Source organism: Vombatus ursinus, unplaced genomic scaffold (assembly GCF_900497805.2).
Source record: "Vombatus ursinus unplaced genomic scaffold, bare-nosed wombat genome assembly UNPS02014811.1, whole genome shotgun sequence".
Classification (NCBI taxonomy): domain Eukaryota; kingdom Metazoa; phylum Chordata; class Mammalia; order Diprotodontia; family Vombatidae; genus Vombatus; species Vombatus ursinus.
This window is the reverse complement of record NW_020954589.1, coordinates 11,743,254-11,765,414: the sequence shown is the minus strand read 5'-3', so window position 1 is coordinate 11,765,414 and position 22,161 is coordinate 11,743,254. Positions and strand designations below refer to the sequence as shown.

Here is a 22,161-nt window from a genome sequence, read left to right as displayed (position 1 = left end):
CTATTGATATTATCATATGATTTTTATTATTGATATAATCAATCATATTAATAGTTTTTCTTATGTTAAACCATCCCTGCCTTCCTGGTATGAATTCTGCTTGGTCATAACATATAATCTTTGTAAAATATTGTTGTAATGTTTTAGCTAGTATTTTATTTAAGATTTTTGCATTTATATTCATTCATAAAATTGGTCTATAATTTTCTTTCTCTGTTTTTAGTTTTCCTGGCTTAGGTATCAGTATTATATTTGTTTCATAAAAGGAGTTTGGTACGACCCCTTCTTTGCCTATTATTCCAAATAATTTATTTAATATTGGAATTAGTTGGTCTTTAGTGTGATAAAATTCATTTGTAAATTCATCTGGTTCTACTGCATTTTCCTTAGGAAGTTAATTTATGGCCTATTCAATTTCTTTTTCTAAAATAGGTCTATTTAGGTATTTTATTTCCTTTTCTGCCTGGGCAGTTTGTATTTTTGTAAATATTCTTCCATTTCACTTAAGTTGTTAAATTTATTGACATATAAGTGGACAAAATAATTCCTTACAATTGCTTTGATTTCACTTTCTTTAGTGATATATTCACCCTTTTCATTTTTGATACTGGTAATTTGGTTTTCTTCTTTTTGATCATATTAACTAATGGTTTTTTAATTTTATTGATTTTTTTTATAATACCAACTCCTAGTTTTACTTGTTAATTTAATGGTTTTCTTACACTCAATTTTATTAATTTCATGTTTAATTTTTAGAATTTCCAATTTAGTGTTTAAATGGAAATTTTTAATTTGTTCTTTTTCTTTTTTTTTAACTGCATACTTAGTTCATTGATCTACTCTTTCTCTTTTTTGTTGATAAAGATGGAAATTTTCCTCTGATTACTGCTTTTGCTGTATCCCATAGGTTTTGATGTGTTGTTTCATTATTGTAATTTTCTTTAATGAAATTATTGTTTCTATTATTTGTTCTATTACCCCATACATTCTTTAAGATTAAGTTATTTAGTCTCTATTTAGTTTTTTTTCCTGTGTTTCCATGGTGCCTTATTACATATAATTTTTATTGCATTGTGGTCTATAAAGGAAGCATTTAATATTTCTGCTTTTCTGCTTTTAGCTATAAAATTTTGGGGTCCAAATATATAGTCAGTCTTTGCAAAGATACATTTAACACTGAGAAAAAGGTATATTCCTTTCTATTTCCATTCAATTCTCTGTAGATATCTATCATATCTAGCTTATCCAAAATTCTATTCACTTCCTTTACTTCTTTCTTATTTATTTTTTTGGTTAGATTTGTCTAGTTCTGAAAAGGGAAGATTAAAGTCCCCCACTATTATAATGTTACTATCTATTTCCACCTGTAATTCATTTAACTTTTCTTTTAAACATTTAGATACTATGGTATTTGGTGCATGTAAGTTTAATATTGATATTGCTTCATTATCTATGGTACCTTTTATCATAATATAGTTTCCCTGTTACTTCTTTTAATTAAATCTATTTTAGCTTTGACTTCATCTGATATCACGATTGCTACCCCTGCTCTTTTTGCATTGGCTAAGGCACTCTATTCCAGCCCTTTATTTTAACTGTGTGTATCTCTCATTTTTAAATATGTTTCTTGTAAGCAGCATATTATTGGATTTTGATTTTTAATCCATTCTGCTATCCATTTCCATTTTATGAGTGAATTCATCCCATTCACATTCAAAGTTATAATTACTATTTCATGCCATCCTATTTTTCTTCACTATTGTCCTTCTCAGCCTCTCTTTTTATCCTTTCCCCCCTCTAGTTTACTTCTAACCACTATCTCCCTATTCCATGCTCTTTTAAAGAATCTCTCCCTTATCCTCTCCCCTAACCCTCCTTTTCCTTGTTCTACCCACTCCCCACCCTTCTAAATCTTAATCTACACACCCTTCTATATCAGCTGCCCCTTACCCTGTTCCCTCACCCTCTTAGTTCTTTATAAATTTAGGAGACTTTTATATACATCTAGATGTATATATTGTTCCCTCTTTAATCCAGATCTGATGAGAGTAGGGTTCCAGCACTACTAGCCCTCCACCCCCACCTGATTTCTCTGTATCAGTTCTTCCTCATATGCCTCATTTTTATGAGGAATTGCTCTTTTTACCTTTTCCTACACAATTTTGCTTTTTTGAATCACCACATCATACTCAGCTCTTCCCCAATCTTTCTTTCGAACTATCCAATTACTAATGATAATCTTAAGCATACCACTTATGTTTCCAGGTATAAAAAGTAAACAGTTTGTCCTTATTGTATGCTATAAATCTTAAGGCCTCAGGTAAAGCCTATATAGAAATGTGAGCCAAAGCCTAATTATGTGAGATACAGATTTGCATAAATCTATAGCTTTAGTTCTGGGTCATTGATTAGACATTATAGTGATTTATGTATATGTCTTATTTCACTCTTCCACTCACATTAGGTTGTAATCTCTTTGGAGGCAATCTGTCTTCTATTTCATTTTTGTATCTTCAGTCCCTACCAGTGTTAGTGATAGCAATAGTAAATAAATGCTTAATCAGTGTTTTTTTTAAATTAATTGTCTTTCATATTGAATTAATTGAAATATTTCATGATTGAATGATTATTAATTGCAGACAGTTACAGAAATTTATTCCTTTTGTTTTATATACTTGAAAGTTAGGGCCTCTTAAGGATATGGTGTCAGTTTACGCAAAACAACGTGGAAATTAGAAGCCCTATGACTTGATGCTCCATTTTAAAAGATGAGATTAATGCTCAATTCTGAACATTGGAGCTTATTTTGGGAGGTTTCTGTTATTTTTCCATACACTATGTTGATACTCTGTTTTGCCTTTTAGGTTGGAAAACCATCCAGAAATCTATGCAACTGAATCTGAAAAGTTCTCTCCTTTATGCAGAAGGTAGGGGAGAAGAAGCAGTAGCTAGCTGGGGTTTTTTTCTTTATGATACACCCTAGAATCAAAGCAGAATCATAGGATGTGAGAGCCAAAAAAAGATGTATTGTAGATAATACCCACCCTCATAATTTTATAGGTTAAGGAAACTGACACCCCAAGAAATTGACTTGTTCAAGGTCACAAAGTGATAGGGTTTGAACGGAGGTTCTCTGTCTCCATTTCCAGCATTCCTTCTGCCAAATGACACTGCTTCTCTAAGACGTGTTCTTTGTTTAGTTATTGGCTAGCTGTGGTTTGTAAGACTGAATAAAGTTGGAGTATCTGGCCCTGAGATTACTAAATTCTAATGAGTTCTTATCCTGGTTCTTCCACTAATTAGTTGTATGACCTTAAATCAAAATTGCACTTTACTAAGTCCTGGCCTTAATTTCCTCATCTGGAAAATGAGAGGATAACCTCCAAGATCCCTTCCAGATCTAAAATTTTTTCATTGTTTGTTTGCTGGGTGGTGCAGGTTTAGGCTACCCTTTTCTAAGCAGAGGCTTTCCCTCCCCTTTCCCTTGGGACCTAGGCTTCCATTTCTTCTGATTCTCTTGAGGCTTTGAAGCTATTAGCTCCTTAGGGCCTAGACACAGGGAATGATTTAATTCATCTGAAGATATGGTAGTGTATTTCTCATGACTCTTGTGGCTGACTGATTGATATTATAGGATTTATAGTGGTTGATATTATGGAGCTTAATCTTGTAAACCATAGGTTATGGTGGGAGGTAAGCCCCCAGGGATGCTCAGCACCTATAATCCCTTAGAAGAGGAAAGACTCAGGGCATCTTTGATCCTCCCGGGGAAAGCCCTAAAAACAGGACTATGGAGAAGGCCGATTTTGCCCAAAGTCTCAAGGCATTACATCATAGGCCACTAAACTTCTTCACTCCCTAAGTCTCTTCTAGTGAGGCATCCTTTGCAGCTGCTTCTGCACCAAAATCATGAGTCAGATAAAAGGAAGAACTTCTCCATTCTTTGCAATCTTTCAGACAGCTTTCTATATGATTTGTGATTTGCTGTGTGTTTGCCTGCATATGGGAAGAATCATTTCTAGCTGTAGGATCAAGTATGTAGACAAATGCAAGAGAGGATACTAACCAGACCAGGGGAAGTTTCATTTAGTAATTTAATAATAACAATAATAATAATAATTAAAAAAGACAATACAAAATCCAAATGTTTCTTTTTACAAGTTCAGATACAATTTTTTTCCCCAAGTGCAAAATACTTTATGAACCGCATTGGTTGTTTAATGTTGATTGTGTTGGAGATGCTTCCAGTGGCAGTGGTGGAAGGCAGATAAACAGCATTTCAAGATTTCTTTTGCATTTAGAAATAAAAACAAAAACCCATAATGTCCCACATGGTCATTTGGGGACATTCAAACCAACCCTCACAGAAGGATGAAGTTTTTAGTTTGTTTAAACCTCATTCCACCTGAGCTATTTGACTGGGCTTTAAGTAGGCTTAAGATCCCACTTGATAGCAGAACTAGGGGTTTCCTTACCTCCAGTTAGGCCTTTTCTTAAATGACTCCTGGTCTTAATAAAGTCCTAAGACTAAGATGTGTTATCTTTGTATCAGGTCAAATCCCAGCAACTTCTTCAATCCATTTCCATTGTGCTCAGGAAGAAACCAGGTAGACTGGTTTTCTGAAGTCAATTAAATTTTTGCATCCCCCTTCCTTAGTTGAGGATAGTATTTTGGGACTCAAATGTCAGACAAAAGAATCTTAAATTCCTGAAAACTTCTCAGGGACATTCAAGGAAACAGTATCCTACCACATCCCAAATTTGCCTAAGTGTGATTATGGAAAGCACCTTCTTCAGAAATCAAACCTTAGTTTTGAACCAAAGCCCCCAGACTATATACCACATCTGCCCAAACAGTCTGACTGACTCTGACCAAATGCTGGGGAAGAGACTAGAGAGGGAAGTGCCACTGCCTGGGTCAGTCACAGCTCAACGTCTATGCCCTTAGAGGTTTCCAGCCTTTCTATTTCAGAATGAGGTGAAATGGAGGCCTCCCTAGCAAACGAGGCCCATTGCAAGCTGCCTGAGAGTGTAGAACAAATCCCATCATCAAGGTATCAGTTGGAGTTTCACCTAATTTTAGAAATCTTTTCCAATTTAGGACTCAAACCTGAACTGGTGAGAGAGAAAGAGAGAGAGAGAGGCAGAAAAGAGAAGAGAGATGGGGTTTAATTATTCTTTTGCCTTTCTGGAATGCCCCATATGTCCATCAACAGCCCTCTGGAAAAGAGCAATAGTTTTCAGAATGATGCCAAGGTGAACTAAGGTGAATAAAGCCCCAGTAGTCTTCTGGTCATGGGAAAGCTTCTTCCTATTGAGAAGCCCCTTGGATCTCATGTGAAGAGTCCCCATTTTGTTTTCTTACCACTCATACTAGGAAGACACCCAATACTCTGTGTGATTTAGGGAAGGTCAATCAACACTCCCTGAATCATTGGTCTTTCATTCCCTTAACAACTCTAACTGTTTATCTGTTAACACTACTCTCCTGTTCCATCCCCAGAGCTGGTTCCCCCCTCTGCATGCAGACATGAGAAAGCTGGGGTCTTAGTCATCTAGCCAGATATTTGGGGAGTTGCTGCCCCAAAGTGGGTTTTCAATGGTCCTTGTTGAGCTAAGCTGGGCAAACAAGTCTACATTTTAGTATCCAACACTTTCTTTGTTCTTATTATCAGAGGCACTCAGCAATCTGTGGAAGTCACTTTCAGGTCCCAGGAACCATAAAACTAGGAAGATTTGGGGGAAGGCAGGAAGAATCCAAATCCGTATCAATTTTAAAGAAACCTAGCTAAAACCTGAGGAATGCCTTGCAAATTGTTTTCTAAGATGGGAAATTAAAAAAAGGGGAAAGAGAATCAGGGAAGTTTCCCAAACTCTTGTTGGCACCTAGTTAGGATGGTCAATTAGATGAAAAAGTTTGCAAAACACTTCCTGGGCAGTGTGAATATCTTGGCCAGTGAATTTTTCCTCCGCTCATAGGCGGCTGCCTCCTTTCATCTTGTTGTTTCAGAGTGGCTCACTTACTCCAGGAAACAGTCAGCCATCTGATCATGAAGAACCACATAATGATGACTAATGCATGAGAAAAAATGGATACTGGCCACAGGGCCCGTCCAGGAGAGTCCTGGTCCCTTACTATTGAGCCCTGGGTGGGGAAGGAGGGAGGGACATAGGCAAACAACATTTTCTCCAATATTCTGCCTTAACTCCTTATTATCTAGAAGTGACCCATAAAGGCTGGATGATATCCTGGGGACCCACTGTGACTACTTTTGGGGACTTGCAGGAGAAAAGAGGTGGATATAAACAGCATCTAACAATGGCAGCTGTGTTTAGGGAACATTGTGTAAATAGGATCTGGGATGCATATTTTAGTTCCCTGTCTTCCTCTTCCCTTTGAAAAGCAGCACTTGAGGATAAAGCCCTTGAAAAAGGTTTAGAGAAAGATGCAGGGGTAGGTAGACTGGCTGAGGTCGGGTGACTTCCATAGCCTTATACCTTGGAAGGAATCCCTTTCATGGTCCCTAGAGCCTTCCTGGCCATGGAGTCCTAAATCACCCCTTTCTGAACAATGCCTCCTGGTCCTCTTCTACTGAAACCTTGGGATGTAATATAACAAAGGGAAGACAGAACAGTAAGGTGGTCATTCCCAAAGTCCAAGGAAGAAATGGAAGCCACTCCTACTTGCAGTGGACAGTCAATGACCACTTCCAACAGTTCTCTGAAATCACAAGATCCTAAACTCTGCTCCCAGCAGAAGCAGAAGGAAAATGTTGCAGGATGGACTAAGCAATTGCTAGGATACTCTGCTTTCTGCTCTATCAGGTCTCCAGAATTCCTACCCTGTCTTTTGAGCTATAGCCCTGGTCCAGCCTGGCCCATGCCCCTTGGACGTCCTCTAAGTGGCTGCTGGGGACTAAGAGAAATTCCAGGTCTGAAAACTTCAGTAGACATGGTTCATGTGAATGAAAACCTCTTTTCTTCCATTCCAAACATACACTCTTCTTTCTTGGGCAGCTATAAATAGGGTTGTTTCTAAAAGAAAACAAAAAAAAAACTCCCTCTAAAAAACATAAAGACTCAAAATGATTGCACTTATTAGATGTGGACAAGGTGGGCAAAAGGCTCTCCACGTGCACACACGTTCCTCTCGTTGCCCAGGGCCTGGGGCCAGGGGCAGGCAGCTCCAGTCCACAGGGCTGAACCCTCTTTGGTGGAGCCCATTGAGATACCTGGGGCTGCCAGCTATGGCCCAGGGTGGTTTCCCATCAGCAGCCATGGTTCTTTAAGGATGTGACTTAGGAAGTGGTGCAGGACTCCCCCAGGGAGCACTGGAATGGGGATAAGGGAGGATGGCTGAGCCAGGGGCTATAGGTTGGGGCAAAGGATTAGTGTCTGCGGTTAGTATTCAGTCATTCTGTAGTGTAGTCCTTTAGATTTTTTTTTCTTTTTTGGCAATGCTTAAAAACCTGGTTTCTCTTCTGTGGAGCTTTATGTTTTCTCCTGGAAGCCACGGCAATGTGATCTGCACGGCAATTGCCCATTCCTCGTCTGTTCCTCATCATTTAGTTCAGAGATCACCAGCTCAGTGGTGAGTATCATTGTGAGCCCTTGAGTGGTAAAGCTCAGGCACAGTATGTGGGGCAAGGAGGAGGAATACTAGGACAATCTTGACAAGATGCTTGCTCCACCCCGGTCTCAGTGGTGGTGGTGGAGGGTGGGGTTGAGGGTGGTGCCCAAACTATGCCCCACAGAGGACCAGTGCTAGGGAAATGCCTGCAGGCCAAAGACTTCTTTGGTAAGACCCTGGGCTGCCTGAGTTTCCATGGGTTGAGGGATATGTATCAGAGAGGAGGGGAGGATTCTGGCTCTAGACAGTCAGGGCACAGCCCTGAGAATGGCAGATACACCTTCCCTGCCTTGCCTCTAGGGCACAATTGCCCTAAGACCAATTGCCTTCATGGACCCCCTCACCCCTTTCAAACTGATCCTGACCACAGAGCATGGGTTAGGGAAAAGATCAGTTTGTGGGGCTGCTACTTCCATCCCTTAGGGGGAACAGAGCTAGCACTGAATGGCTTTTCCAACACTCAGGGAGCATGTAGGAAATGGAAAAATGGGTAAATCAGAGAGAGAAAGGCAGGGAGATGGAGGGACAGAATGGGAAAGTAAGTAGTCTGCATAGTGAATATTTGTTTTCCCCAAAAAGAGAGTTCCTTGGCAGAAGATGAGGGCTGTTGGGCTATGAGGGTTAGGCAACCAGGGAGCTTCGAAGCTGGGGTCTGTGGGGCTGGGGAGGGCTATTTGTAAGGTCGAAGGAAGCTGGAAACTTTGGAGCGTAGCAGCTTGATGAAGGATCGGGGTAACATCTCCTTGTGCTTCTCTGTGTACTTGAAGTAGTTCTGTGGGTGGGCTAGCACTTCAAAGAAGGCCTTGATGAGCTTCTTATCCTGCAGAGGACAATAGGGAGCCCTGAGTACATTAGCCTTAAAGCTATCAAAGTGGGCAAAATTAAGGTGGCAGTCAAATGAAAACCAAGACTGGGACCTGAAAAATACTGTGCACATAGTAAGGTGTTCAACAGATATTTCCTGAGTTAGTTAATTGATGGTTTGGCTTCTCCTCCCCAGGCCTCCTTTTTAATCATTCTGAGCCCCTTGCCTAGTCCTTTGGACATTGGAGAGCACCTCCCATATCCTCCACTATTTAAAGATGGTATCCAGGGAATCCTCATTTCCCTCTTTCCCTCCCTCATTTCCGAGACTTCACCATCTCTAGAAACTCATCATTCCACAAGATGAAGTCAACTCAGAAACTCACGCCTCCTCAGATTATTTCCAACCCTGGCTACATGACTTCATCATGGCCTTACATGCTGTGCAAGCTCCTTGAGGGCAGGATCTTTGTATCCTTAGTCCTTAGCATGGTACCCAGCACATACTATGTTTGTCGACTCGAACTCTGAGTCCTTGGTAGCACTGGAAGTCTGTTTCTAAGCCTACTACTGTGAGCCCTCCTCTGAATGAGAATTTCCATTTTCTTCATTCTTGATGTGGTTGTTCTGTTGTTTCAATCATGTCTGACTCTCCATGACCCCATTTTGGGGTTTTCTCCGCACAGATCCTGGAATGGTTTTCCATTTCCTTCTCCAGCTCATTTTACTGATGAGGAGTTGAGGCAAACAGGGGTAATTACTTGCCCAGGGCCACACAACTAGTAAATGTCTGAGGCTGGATTTGGACTCAGGAGGATGAGTCTTCCTGAAGCTCACTGTGCCATCTGGCTGCCTTTTTCGTCATTACAGGAGATCAAAGAATCATAGAATGTTAAAGCTTGGAGCAGTCTTAGAAATGATTGAGGCTATTATCTTCCTTATAAGGAGAGGAAACTGAGGCTCAGATAGGAAATGGCTTACCTAAAGTTTCAGGGCTAGTTAGTAGCAGAGTTGAGACTAAGAACCCTGCTGACTTCTTTTTTGGTCTTATGACTCTATAATCCTTCCAATGCCTGTACGTTACTTCCCTTTCCCTTAGCCTTCCCCCCATGTACTTCCCCTTCTTTTCCTCACCTTCAGAATCTCTTGGTGGTTTTCAGAGGCGTAGAGCCGACCATCTCGCACAATGTCCTCTACTAATTGTTCATAGTCCTCTGCAAAGCCAACAGATATGGTAAGGCTCCGGGTTAGAGAACTTGCCTGCTTCCTAGCTCACTCCCTGGGCTTCCTTCTTGACTCTCACTGAACTCGAGAGAATATAAGCCCCCCACACCCCTGACCTCCTAACCATCATAGGTGACATAGGGTATCTGGAAGCCCCTGGCACTGTTGGCTTCACTTGTTTTGAAGTTGATCCAGAGCTTTCGGGAGCGAGCAGTGAAGGCAATGGGCCGCTCATAGGTCTGGCACGTCTCATAGGTGGTGATGGAGGATGGAGAGGCTGAGGATATAAAGAGTAAGCAGGTAACAAGGTGAGGAGAGGAGGTGAGCAGAGTTTACCCTAGGAGGAGAGTTTAGGGATGAGAATTGGACAGAAAGCATCAGACTGACAAAACCTTGGGAAATTGGAGTTGTCATCACCCTCTCTCTCCTATCCCCCACCACATACACAAATCTGTTATCCCATTGTGCTGGTGCAATGTCTCTGGTGCACTGGGACCAGAAAATATTAAAATGTTGGCATTTAAAATTTTTTAAAGGCAAATTTTCTAGGAAGGAGGGAAGCAGCCCCTGGTTCTCTTAGGACCTCCTTCCCTCAGTCTCTTTTCCCTGCCCCCCAGGTTCCCTCTCTTCTTTTCTTGGTCCTCCATATCTTCCCTCTTTGCCTCTGTGCCTGGTTCCTTCTCTCATCGTTTCTAGACCTCCCCAGCTCCCTCACCCCAGCACGACTTTGCTACTACCCACAGTTCTTGCGCATGACAAGGACATCCCCGCACTCGTCTTCGGAGGGTAGAAAAATCTCCGGCACTACAATGAGGATCTTTCGCTTAGGTGGTGGATTGATGTTCCAAGTGCACTCTACTCCTGCTGGGTAGTTGCCAGGATAGTTGGGGGATTCGATATATCCAGTGAACTCACCTATCTCCCCACCACACTGGCGATCTGTGACCAAGCCCAGGTGGACAGGGCAGGAATGAGAAGAAAATTGATGTTGAGATGGGGAAAGAATGCAAGGATCTAGAAGGATTTCATGGGGGAATCTAAAAAGGACCTCTTGATCTTAGTGATCAAGCATGTGGTTTGTGGGTTACCATGGTGCCAGTGTAGTTACCTTCTTAGGGTGACTTGATGGTCATAGGATGATTCTAGGATCACTTTCCAAGTTTTTTATTTATCTTTCTTCCTGCCTTTCTTTTCCCCAACCTCCCTGCCTCCCTAGCACCCGCTGTCAAGGAGGAGATTTTGCTATGACAGCGTATATGAGAATATTAAAGAGGCAGAGAAACTTCCCTGTCCATTACTCCCCTAGCCCTGTCCCTTCTTGTTCCAATCCCCTCCAACTTTTCCTTATGTGTCTCATCGCTAGCCCTAGCCCTACTCACCTTCCCCATCCCTGCCAACCCACTGCCTCTAATCACTTCTGCTCCCTTCTACCATTATCCACTGTCCCCTTCCCTATCACTTGATCCTGACACTTACTTTTACACTGGGTTACACTGGTGGAGCCATCAAAGTCAGTGCTGGTGTTTCCTGGGCAGCGGGTGCAGAAGTTCTGGCGAAATTCCGGTTGGTAGGAACCCAGGGCACAACGGATACAACGATGGATGCTGATGTTATAGTAGTGACCAGGGGAACACTGGACTGTGGAAGAAGAGATAGGCAGAGAAGGTCCAGTAAATCTAGGGAAGGAGCGTGGATGCTAAACTATCTCAGGGGTCACATATACAGTGACCTGCATGCAGTAAGCTAAGAGTCAGCCTTTCATGCAGTAATCTCAAGACCCGGGACCATAGTATCATCCAGTCTCATGGGGTGGGGGTGCATAGGACACCAACTTGGGTAGCGACTAGAGTCGTGTCCTGCCTCCCAATGACCTTGTGCTCATAGGTTTCCTATGCCCCACCCCTCTTCAACAATAAAGATTTGTTGTCTTGAGCTGAATTGAATTGGGATGCAGGAGACTAGAATTCTTTTTCAGGCTCCAGCCCTGCTGAAGGGCCTCAGTTATTCCTCCTTGTACTTAAGTTTCTCTGTTTAGGGATGGCACCCTTTGATGGAGGGCAGCTAGGTGGCACAGTAGACAGAGTGCCAGGTCTAGAGTCTGGAAGACTCATCTTCTTAAGTTCAAATCTAGCCTTAGACATGTATTAGATGTGTGACCCTGGGCAAGTCATTTAACCCTGTTTACCTCAGTTTTCTCATCTGTAAAATGAGCCGGAGAAGGAAATGGCAAACCAATCCAGTATTTTTTGCCAAGAAAACCCCAAATTGGGTCATGAAGAGTCTGATAGGACTGATAACGGCAGAACAACAACAGCAACCTTTGATAGGCCATCTATCTAAAGTTGTGTCCTTTCCTTTTTTTTTTTTTAAAGACTCTGAACATATGCAGATTTTTCACTAATGCAGGCAGGTAGTGTTTTGATAATTATTGCAGACAGTTTATGGAAGTGAAGGCAATAGGTGGATCTGAATGTTGCTAATTCTGATGACCAGAGATGTAGGACTGTACCTGATGATCTTTGAAGTAGGTGGGTGGTGATGGGCCAATAGGAGTCTTAATCAGTGATGGGAAGGGAGCATTGGGGCAGTATTTACTGGCCCAAGTACCATCAAACATTGAGCTTGGGTGCTCCCTCCCAAGGCTGCCGTGAAGTGAAGGATTATGCTTTGAAATCAGAGATGAAATTTGGAATTTCAGCTGGTGTGGGGGCAGGGGGACATATGCCTGGTGAAGTTGAGAGGCAATCTGACTGAGTGAAGAGAGTCAGAAGATCTTGGTTCAGATCCTGGTTTTGCTGTATGTTATCTGTATGACCTTGGGCAAATCATTTACTCTCTCTGGGCCTTAGTTTCCTCATCTGTAAAATGAGAGAGTTGCTCATAGGGAGTTTGTAGTTCACATACCTTTGGTATCACAGTCTTGGAAGGAGACAGCCCCTTCATGCTTGGTGGTGAGGCCCCCACCACATGGGAAGCACAGTGTTCGTCCTGACTCAGGCTGGTAGGTGCCACGTGGGCATTGCTGGCATGGTTTGAACCCATCTGCTGAGTACTGACCTGGTGGGCACTGACCTGCAATAAGCCAAGGGCCAGACTCTGATGGGGGTGTCCTAAGGCCCTGCCCATAGGCTCATCCAGTCCCATGGGGCAGGGGCACATGGGACACCAGCTAGGGTAGCAGGCTATGGCTTTTTCCTGTCCCCTAGGAAACTTCATGCCCATGGGCTTCCCTTATCCCACCCCTCCCTAGGCTGGATTGCTTGTTCCCCTGGCACCTGCACATGTGGTGATGTTGGTGGCTCCGAGGGGCCCATGGGCATCACTCCCAGGGCACAGGTCACAGGAGAGCTGCCCTTCCCTCTCTTGGAAGGTGCCTGGCGGGCATGGCACACACTGCTCCGTCTGGCCGTGGTAATACGTTCCCTGCGGGCAGCTGACTGAGGGAGAGTCGGCCGTGCTAGCCATCCCCCCCCCCCAGCCCTAGGACTGCCCTCCCACTCCCCAGAATTAGGACCCCCTCCCCATGGGGGGAAAAGTATAATCTTATTTGGAAGGTGTGTGATATAGGTTGAAGCCATGGATAGGAGGGATGGAGTAGTAAGAGAATATGAACCCAGCCTGGGATATATATATATATATTTTATATATATATAAAATCTTAGTACTTTGAGATCTAAGAGACATGGGTGGGACAGAAGCATATGGGATGGTCATAGCTTGGGAATTTGGAAAGCCACAAATTGGGGCAGTTCAAATACTTGGGAATAATGAGGGGGGTAGCCTCAAGAATCCATGCCTGTTTCCTATCCCAAACTAGCCCCTGCTTTGTACTCCTTCCAGTTTTGTGTCCCCATTACACACTCTTACCACACTTGACCCCAGTGCGATGCTGCCCAGGCACACAGGCCTCTGCCTGTTCCACTCGCTCCCCAGCTGGGCCTGGCTTGTGTGCCAGCTCATAATCCAGGCCCGCAAGGCGCAGTAGGAAGCGATCCTGATTGATAGATTTCCTTAGCATCTTCAGTGACCCTTTCAGCCGCCGTTCCATCCTCTGTCGGAGGCAAGGCAGCCCACAGCTTGCTGTGGAAGGAAGCAGCCATGAGCAGGAGGGCGTGTGTGTCTATTGGGGAAACAGCTATGAATGGGGAGGGGGTCAAGAAGAATGGCCATGTACAAGAGGATCTAATGAGGAGCAGCCAGCAGCCAGGATGGGACACGTGCAGGAGTAGCAGCTATAAGTCCATAGTGGCTAGGAATAAGAGTGGCTCTCATGATCCTTACTCCTCTCTTTCCATCCCTTATTCCTCACTCCCAATGTCCTTGTATGCCCAGCTCTTCTTGTTTGGTCTTCCTGTCTCTGCCTCCATTTCTAACCTTCCACGCTCCCTCACTCCCTAACTTCCTCAGTTCTACCTGTGGTTTCTTCAGCTTTGACTTCAGCCTCTAGTTCCAAAGTGAGACGGGTGACTTCCTTCCCAGGAGGAGTCCGGGCACGGCGTCCTTTCCCTTTACGGGATGAATCACACTTCAGGTGGATAAAGGTGACATGGCAGTCGGAACAGGGAGTTCCACCTGGAGAAGAACACAATTCAGTCCCATCCTAGATCCCCAATCCTAAAATCCATCTCCATTAAGGAAAAGAAGCCAGTTCAGATGCTTATGTCCTATTTCTCAATCTCCTGCATCTAGCTTTACCTGATGGAGATCTGCCTATACCTCCAAATCTCCTTTATTTTTCAGACACAAGACTGGAAGTCTTGGAAGGGTTGGAAACTAAATCATATGATCCTCTGGAAAAAAAAAAAAAAGAACCCCTCTCCTGTCCCTTGCCTACTCTGTGTGTAGGGATCTCTGCAAGTGACTCTTCTTTTATCTGATCTGACCCAGACTCTGGAGCATGAAGGACCCATAAGGTGGAGAATTTATGGGGCATCAAGTTATCTGGAGGATAACCAGGAACAGAGCCCAGAAGAGCACAGGATCTGAGGTGGGGAGGGGGGTAGGGCATGGTACTTCAGTGTACATAGAGTGAAAGAACATTAGGGCTAGAAGGGACAGATCATCTAGTTCAGGTTTGGGTTTTGTTTTGTTTTGTTTTTTAACTTGAGTTCTGTGAACTTGGTTTTTCAAGACAGTTTGATAGTATATTTTCAGTGTAATTGGTTGCTTCTGTAATCCTGTGTATTTTATTCTCTGCATTTAAAAGCATTCTTAGAAGTGGCCCTTATTCTTTACCACAATGTCAGAAGGGTCCATGACACAAAAAGGTTAACAACTCCCTGATCTAACCCAACTTGCTCATTTTAGAGATGAAGAAACAGGCCCAGAGAGGCAGTGAATTGCCCAAAGTCACAGCATAACTAGTGCCAGAGCAAAGGAGCAGGACTTGGGTCTCATGACTCCCAGTTCAGTGCCCTTTTCATGACGCCTCCTGCCTCTCGTTCCGTGAAGGTGGGCATCCAGAATCCTGACCTGATGCTGGCACTCTGCCTGCCTCCTCCAGCTTGCCCTTGTTTCGAAGGTGCAGGCGACACTTGGCATCTTTAATCTTGAAGGAAGCTCGTTGTTTGACAGATAGCACTGCTGTTTCTAAACAGAACATCAAGGGTACAGATGAATCTGAGTGCCAGCCCCAGGCTTGGGGAGGAGGGAAATGAGTATCTCATGGGGGTGGTGAGGGAAAGGAGCGAACTAGGGATCTGGAGGATATGGCAAGGGAACTGAAGGGTTAAGCAAGAAGCTGAAAGCAGGGAGTCTAAGGTTTGAGGAGGAATGTTTTAGGATAGATTAAAAAAGACAGTGGTGATTAGTGTGCAGCATTAAAAGCATCAAGGGAATTAGGGTTACAGAACTTGAGAGCAGGTAGAGAGGACATGAGGCTTCCCAAAGAGGGTTGGTAGTTGTGGGAATTAGGATAGGGGCTCACCAAGGCAATGGTGGGTACTGGTGGTGTTACCACTCCTGGATTGGGAGGAGCGGGGACTGGGCGTGCCGCAGCTTACCATGAAGCCGTTCTCTGATTCTGGGGGGAGGAGCATGTTACAGATCTGACCCACTCCCCACCCTCAAAATCTCACAGTGCTGGAAGAACCCCAGGGAGAACAGAGTGATTATCTAGACCTCCCTGGGATCTTTCCAGATCTCTTTCCTCATCACCCATAGTCTTCTCATCAGTAGCTCATTTACCTGGCAGAAATCGAGCCCGGGAGGGGCAGGTCAGAGCACAAGTGTCCTTCTTGCCTGACCTGCTACAGCTGAGCATGGCCCGAGGGGCACCAAGGCTGCCCTGGCACTTCACCAGCTCTGGGAGGAGAGACAGGGCACTAATGTATGTATTTGCCAGAGTGGAAGTAGGAGTGATAAAGTAAAACTGACATTTTCCCACTCTAGGTCCCATTACTTCAGCAAAGTAACAGTCAACTATAATTTATTCCACTCTTTATATGTCTTAGGGCTCTTTGCTAGAACCTTCTTTTCTACCCTCATCTGATTAAAATGGGAGCCTTACCCTTTACAGTCACTGGCTCAGGATGGGGAACATTCCACCTGCCACCCCATTGCTCTTCCGGGCTCCCTAGTTCCTAGCTCTGAAACTTACTGAAGGCAGTGCCCACCATGGCCAGCAGAGGGCATTACACACCTGTGCAGTCCTTGCCATTCCAGTGCAGGCGTCCCTGGCCTGAAGGGCAGGTGCACTGATAGCTCCCAGGGGTGTTGATGCAGCCAAAACGGCAACCTCCTCGGTTAATGCTGCATTCGTCCACATCTGGAGATAAAAGGAGGACATCAGGAGGCTGGTGTTAGGCGATGGAGGAACTCCGCTGGGGTTCCTGTCATCCCTAAGACGACTACCAGCTCCAAAGAAAGCCGGGAAAGAAATGATTCTTGGCAGAAAGGGGCTCTTGGCCAAACCCTGATCTAGTCATACCTGAAGTTTGCTTTTATTTGCTTTCTCATAAGTTCTAACCCTAGAGCTATTCTAAAATCACAGAAATGAGTGGCCAGTGAAAAGCTCCAATAAGCACAGACTTATTAAAAAGTAAATTTAAAAATTTGATTTCAGGTTGGACTGTGGCGAGTCTTGACCCATCTCCTGCCTAGAGTCATTTCTGTCCATAGCCACTGTCTGGAACCTACCCTAACCCTACCTTCAAAGCTCCTTCTCAGCTCTATCTATTCCTCAAATGCCCAACGCTATGAAAGGAATGGACTTGTCCTATTCTCAACCAAACCAACTGCAGGACTGGGCTTTAGAGTCAAGGGGAAAAGTTAGGAGGAAGCTCTGTTACGGGCAGGACACTATGATCAGATACTCAGCTGCTTATAATGTAAACAGGAACCTTGGGCACATGGCTATGACCTTATTATTACCTTTTCCCTTGGCATGTAACATCCTCCCTTCCCAGTTCTTCCTCCCAGGAAGGGTGAGGGTTTAAGTACTGGTTAGTTTGGGCATGTCAGACGTGGTCCAGACAACAGGTTAACCTCTGTAATTAATGTGTAATAACTTAACTGTCCTCTGAGATTCAGCCTAGCTAAGTTCAGAGAGGCTTATCATCAGAGAGTTGGCCACCAGCATTTCTGGAACACTATTTACTAAGACATGGAGGGATTGCAGCCTGCACCAGTAGAGGGAGCACTCCTATCATAAGTGCTTGGGCTGAGTCCTTGGCTGTCTCTGAGTATGCTTGGGAGGAGGGCGATGTCTTTTGTGATCTAAGGCTATTTGGAAGGATACTGAGCATCAATCTTATGGACTTATGTATAGTGACGACAGCATGAGTGGCTAGAGCTGTGTTGCTTGGGTTCGATGATCTAGGTCCATGTATTTCCAAGTATTGGCACCACAGTAGATATTATGGGATATTGGCCACATGGGATGTTTGCCCATGACCTGTAAATTATGACTTAGTTCTGTCTGAACTTGCAGCACTCTATGCCTTCTAACTTGGAGGTCTGAAGTATGCATCAGCTTCTCCCTCTGAGCCCCCAGCAGTCCCCCATCCATGCTGTCCAGAGGAAGTGAAGACATCAAGGGCAGACATGTTATGATGGTGAATTATCACATGGAAATTCCTGTAAAGGTAGGTACATATTGGGGATCTAGGAGTCCTACCTCTCAGAACCTGTCCTAGTCTTTTCCTTTTCATCATAATTCATTCAGGCACCAATACACATGGACATACAGTTAGAAGGACAGAGCAGGATTAGTTCATTTGGTGAGGTAAAGAGGTCACACTGGGTTGGTGAAGGGTAAGGGCCCTGGGTGGGCTAAGGAAGGCATGAAGGGCCAGGAGATAAAGATCGAATTGGGTTAATGGCAAAAGGTCTCTGGCTCACCCCCACAATGGGTGAGCCCATAGAGCAGGTAGCCTCGGTGACAGAAACACTGGAAGCTTCCTGGGGTGTTGACACAGATGTGGTCACAGGTTCGGTCGAAGGAGCACTCATCAATATCTGGAGGCGAAATTGGGGATAGTCAAACCATGTTCCCCAGGGATTTAAGCCCCTTAACCTACGCTCTGGCATCTAGACCCCATGCCCACCTCTACCACCGGCCAGGGCAGACTGAGGATGTTGTAGAATGACAGAACCCAGCCAAAACCTCCCACCCCTAAGAGGGAGTCTGTGTCCTTAATGGATCCCTGCCTAGATTTGAGGAGGGAAGAGTAATGACAAGTGGCACCAGAAGGTGAGGACTGAGGAATTCGAAGGGTTCAGGTCCAAAGAGACCAGGGAAGAAGGAAGGGGATGTCATGTCGTTGGTTATTGTAGTGTCTGCCTGGTTTTGGATGCCCACCTTCCCTCTTCCACTGCCCCCCCCAATGAGAATTCCCTGCCTCTTTGCCCCTAACTCTCTGTCCTTCATCCCCACAGTCCCTCTGCTAACCTGCTCCTTGACCCCTCTGCCCAAGCTCATACTCACCCTGGCAGCTCCGCTCATTGATGAGCAGCTTGTAGCCTTTCTTGCAGCTGCATTCAAAGCTGCCAACTGTGTTTCTGCATATGTGGTCACAGCCCCCATTGTTCAGGCGGCACTCGTCTATGTCTGAATTGGAGGGAGTTTAAGGATAAAAACAGGGAAAAGCAAAGAGATGAATAAGTGGAGACCCAGAAGATTGAGGGACAGAAATAAAAACCCCAACAACACACTGTAACAAGGGAGAGTCATGGTGAGTCAGAGGACCTGGGATAAGCTCTGCCTGCCTTTCTCATTCCTCTTTCTTCCCTCCTCCCTCTAAAGGAGTCTGTGCTCCTTCTCCTTCCTGGGGCTGAGTTCCTAGATGAGGAGCTGGGGGTAGGAGAGAAGATGACCATTAAGCTCTCAAAGAGTGAACTAGGACCCCAAGAGAAAAAAAGGGCGGGGTCTAGTTGGAGAAGGGAACTGGGGACCATTTAGCCTCCTCTTTCTCCCTCTCTACCCATGAAGGTAGTTGAGAGGTGAAATACGGAGTTTCTTCCTTAACCCCTTGGCAGAGTCAGTGTGAGGAACCTTGAGGAGGATGAGGAGAGGGGCCTGGGTAAGGGACACTAAGATGGGAGTTGAGAGGTGGGTGGCATAGAAAGCGCAGAGGGAGGAGAAACTGGGAAAGGGGCCAGGTTGGGAGGGAGAGATAGAGAGAAGCCAGTGATAGGTAACTGAGGGGGTGATCGGAGGCCAAGCAGGGGAACTAGGCTGGGAGGGTTCTGGAGAGAATCAGGCCTGAGGCAGCTTTCAGCACTGGCTTGGAGAGGGCGGAGGAGTAGGGGTTGCTTCCTTCCCGAGGTCAAGTTCCTTGAGTTGGTGACAGACAGGACCCAGGCGACTCACCTCTCAGTTGGGAGGGTAGGAAGGAGTGCAGAGGGCAGACTTCTACTCTGCTCTTAACATACCTGTCAAAAGTCCTCCCAAGCCGGAAGCCCCCTAACTCTGGCTGTCTGACCTGTGTGCCCCACCCCTCCCCCTTCTTCTGTGGCAGCTGTTCCACAGAGAGATACAATGAACAAGGCCAAAAAGCTTATAGCAGCCCCCACTGCCTTTTCCTGCGAAAAGGAGGGGTTGAAGGGGAGGAGGAATAGAACAAAAGATGATGGGTCAGTGCTTTCAATATGACTCTTTCTCCCCCATGGAATTGGCTATTAGAGGGGTGGAGATGAAGGGGAATGGGAGATAACTGTGGAACAGAAAATGTGGGGAAACACCTCCACAGATTTTTAAGGGGAGTAAGGCTGCAGAGGTAACGTCATCAAAACAGGCAAAGAACATGCCTATGACATCAGGCACCAGGGCACAGCCAGGGGTAAACTGCTGTCCTCTTGCCTCCCCTTTGGTCTTTGGCCAGTTATTAAGAGCACAATTCCTTAACAAGGTAGTCGGGGAAAGGGAAAAGTTAGGAGGGGATGATAGTGTGGTGAAGGATACAGGGCAAAGAGGAGAAAGAAAAGAAGGGATGGGATTAGGAAGTGGGTAGAATGGAGGGGACACTACATAGGATAGAAATAGATTGTATTAGTGTACCCCTTAAACTGAGCTGAGAAATATGGATAGAAAAACTGGAGCTGTAAAAAATGGAGTGACAGCATGGCATAGTTAAAAAAAGACTGGAATGGAAGTTGGGAGACCTGGGCTCTAGTTCTTGCTCTGCCACTAATCAACTGGGTGATCTTGAAAGTCACTTCAGCTGTCTAGTACTTAGTTACTGTTTTGAAAAAATATATACACACACACACATATACGTATGTATATGTATATGTATGTATATATGAAATTTAATTTAAATAAATTTGAATTATATATAATTGAAATAAATGAAATTTAGTTTAAATTTATATATATATTTCAATCCACAAAAATCTGCCTTGGATTCCAGCTCCTCAACCTCCCTGCTTCCATTCAGAACCAAGATTTAGTTTCTCAGTTTGAAAAATGAGGGGTTTTGAGAAGATGATCTTTTAAGTTCTCTTCTACTTCCTAAATACTGTAATTCTATGATGGTGTGAGATAGAGTTGGGGGTGGAGTGAGCAGGAGTATCTGCTAAGAAGAATTTCTGACACGTATGTTAAAAAAGTCCACCCTTTCTTCTGCTTTCCCCACCCCCAAATGGAAGGTGGGCAGCCTGGGTCCTGTCCATCACCAGCCGTAGGACAGACATGTGTTTTCTGTTCTCTGAAGTTAGAGGGTCCTCCATGGACATAAACTAGGGAGACTTGGTCCCAGCCGCTATGGGCCTTGGATGCCATAATTGGGAGGAAGTGACCCCTGGCTCACGGTCTCTCCCCCCACCCCTCATCGCTGGCCTGTGTCCTCACCAGGGGTTTCCTCACCTTTGCAAGTCTTTCTGTCAGACTGTAACATGAAGCCCACGGGGCAGCTGCAGTGGACACCAGTAGCCGCATCATGGCACTTGCTGTCACATCCACCGTTGTTGACAGCACATGTCTCTGTTTTGGGGGGGGGAGCGGGGGAGGAGGGAAAAGAACGTTATTGACCGGGAGAGGCCTCCACACTCAAGCTCAGTGGAGGCAATCGAGGTCCAGAGTGGGAGGCCTCAGCCCACTCAGTGACCTCACTCAGTCTGGGGAGAAATCTTGGAGTCCAGGCTCCTATCCCCCTCTCCTTCCCCTCTGCAAGTGCAGCCAAGCAGCCAGCTTCCCTGCCCCCAACTTGATTGAAACAAGGTGGACAGCAGTGAGGCAGGTACAAGCCAGAGCTGTCAAGGAGGAATGTGCTGAAGGGGGGTGGGGGGATGGGAGGAGTTTAAAGGGGGAAAAAGTCAAGTAGGAGTGGAGGGAGCTAGAGTGGGTCTGTCTCTCAGCAACAGAGATGAGTAGATAGGGCTCCCCTTTCTTCCCATCCTCCATCCCCTTCTTTTAAGACTGATGGGGGTGGGGTGGGGGAGAGAGTTTAACTGAGGCTAGGGGGGAGGGGCAGGTCTAGGCACCGACTCTCCAAGGACAGGGCCTAGTATCCTCAAGTCAGTAGCCTGGCAAGGGATTGCCAGAGTTCACTGAGTCCATTCCTCCCCTTCTTGAACTGCCCTAGGCTGAAAAGTGCCTATTCATCTTTAGAAAAGACACCACAACATCTCGTGGTTCCAGTGATTTCCACCGCTGGGCATCTGAAAATGCATCTCACCTAACCTAAAGCCCTCCCAGTTTAGGCCTATTTCCTGTTGTGTTGTCCTGGATGGAATCGAGCCAGATGCTCTTGAGCTCACAAAGACATTTTCTCTCCTCATTTCATCAGGAGGACATATGTAGGGTTTGGGGGAGGATGGATTTGGGAAAGAAATGATGCAGAGAGGAGGGAACATCTTGGGAATATGGGATGAAAGAGATGGAGAGTCACAGAGCCAAGAGATCATTTGAGACCTAATAAAAACCATTACTTTCAAGCTATATTCCTTCTGTTACCTCTGCCCTGATTCTATAGATCTTCCAATTTTGGAAGGAATCAGTATCTGGAGAAAGGTAAAGGGTTGAGGCTGGTCCCCTTCTTTCCTGGAGCCTGAGCAAGAGCAAA

General features: G+C 45.1%; 1 protein-coding gene across 2 annotated transcripts in view; it reads right to left on the bottom strand.

The window, feature by feature from the left end:
* Positions 1-7,071: 7,071 nt before the first annotated feature.
* SCUBE3 (signal peptide, CUB domain and EGF like domain containing 3) overlaps positions 7,072-22,161 on the bottom strand; it is a 50,658-nt gene continuing 35,568 nt past the window's right edge. For both annotated transcript variants that reach the window (XM_027876758.1, XM_027876759.1), the window contains 16 exons: positions 20,964-21,080; positions 18,585-18,707; positions 17,999-18,115; positions 16,299-16,424; positions 15,845-15,961; positions 15,585-15,680; positions 15,131-15,247; positions 14,072-14,230; positions 13,526-13,738; positions 12,934-13,095; positions 12,563-12,730; positions 11,135-11,296; positions 10,400-10,597; positions 9,783-9,935; positions 9,569-9,648; positions 7,072-8,450 (listed from right to left, as the gene is read on the bottom strand). In XM_027876758.1, the coding sequence (XP_027732559.1) occupies positions 8,301-8,450; positions 9,569-9,648; positions 9,783-9,935; positions 10,400-10,597; positions 11,135-11,296; positions 12,563-12,730; positions 12,934-13,095; positions 13,526-13,738; positions 14,072-14,230; positions 15,131-15,247; positions 15,585-15,680; positions 15,845-15,961; positions 16,299-16,424; positions 17,999-18,115; positions 18,585-18,707; positions 20,964-21,080 (2,258 nt within the window). In that variant the 3' untranslated portion in view covers positions 7,072-8,300. The remainder of the gene's footprint in view (positions 8,451-9,568; positions 9,649-9,782; positions 9,936-10,399; positions 10,598-11,134; positions 11,297-12,562; positions 12,731-12,933; positions 13,096-13,525; positions 13,739-14,071; positions 14,231-15,130; positions 15,248-15,584; positions 15,681-15,844; positions 15,962-16,298; positions 16,425-17,998; positions 18,116-18,584; positions 18,708-20,963; positions 21,081-22,161) is intronic.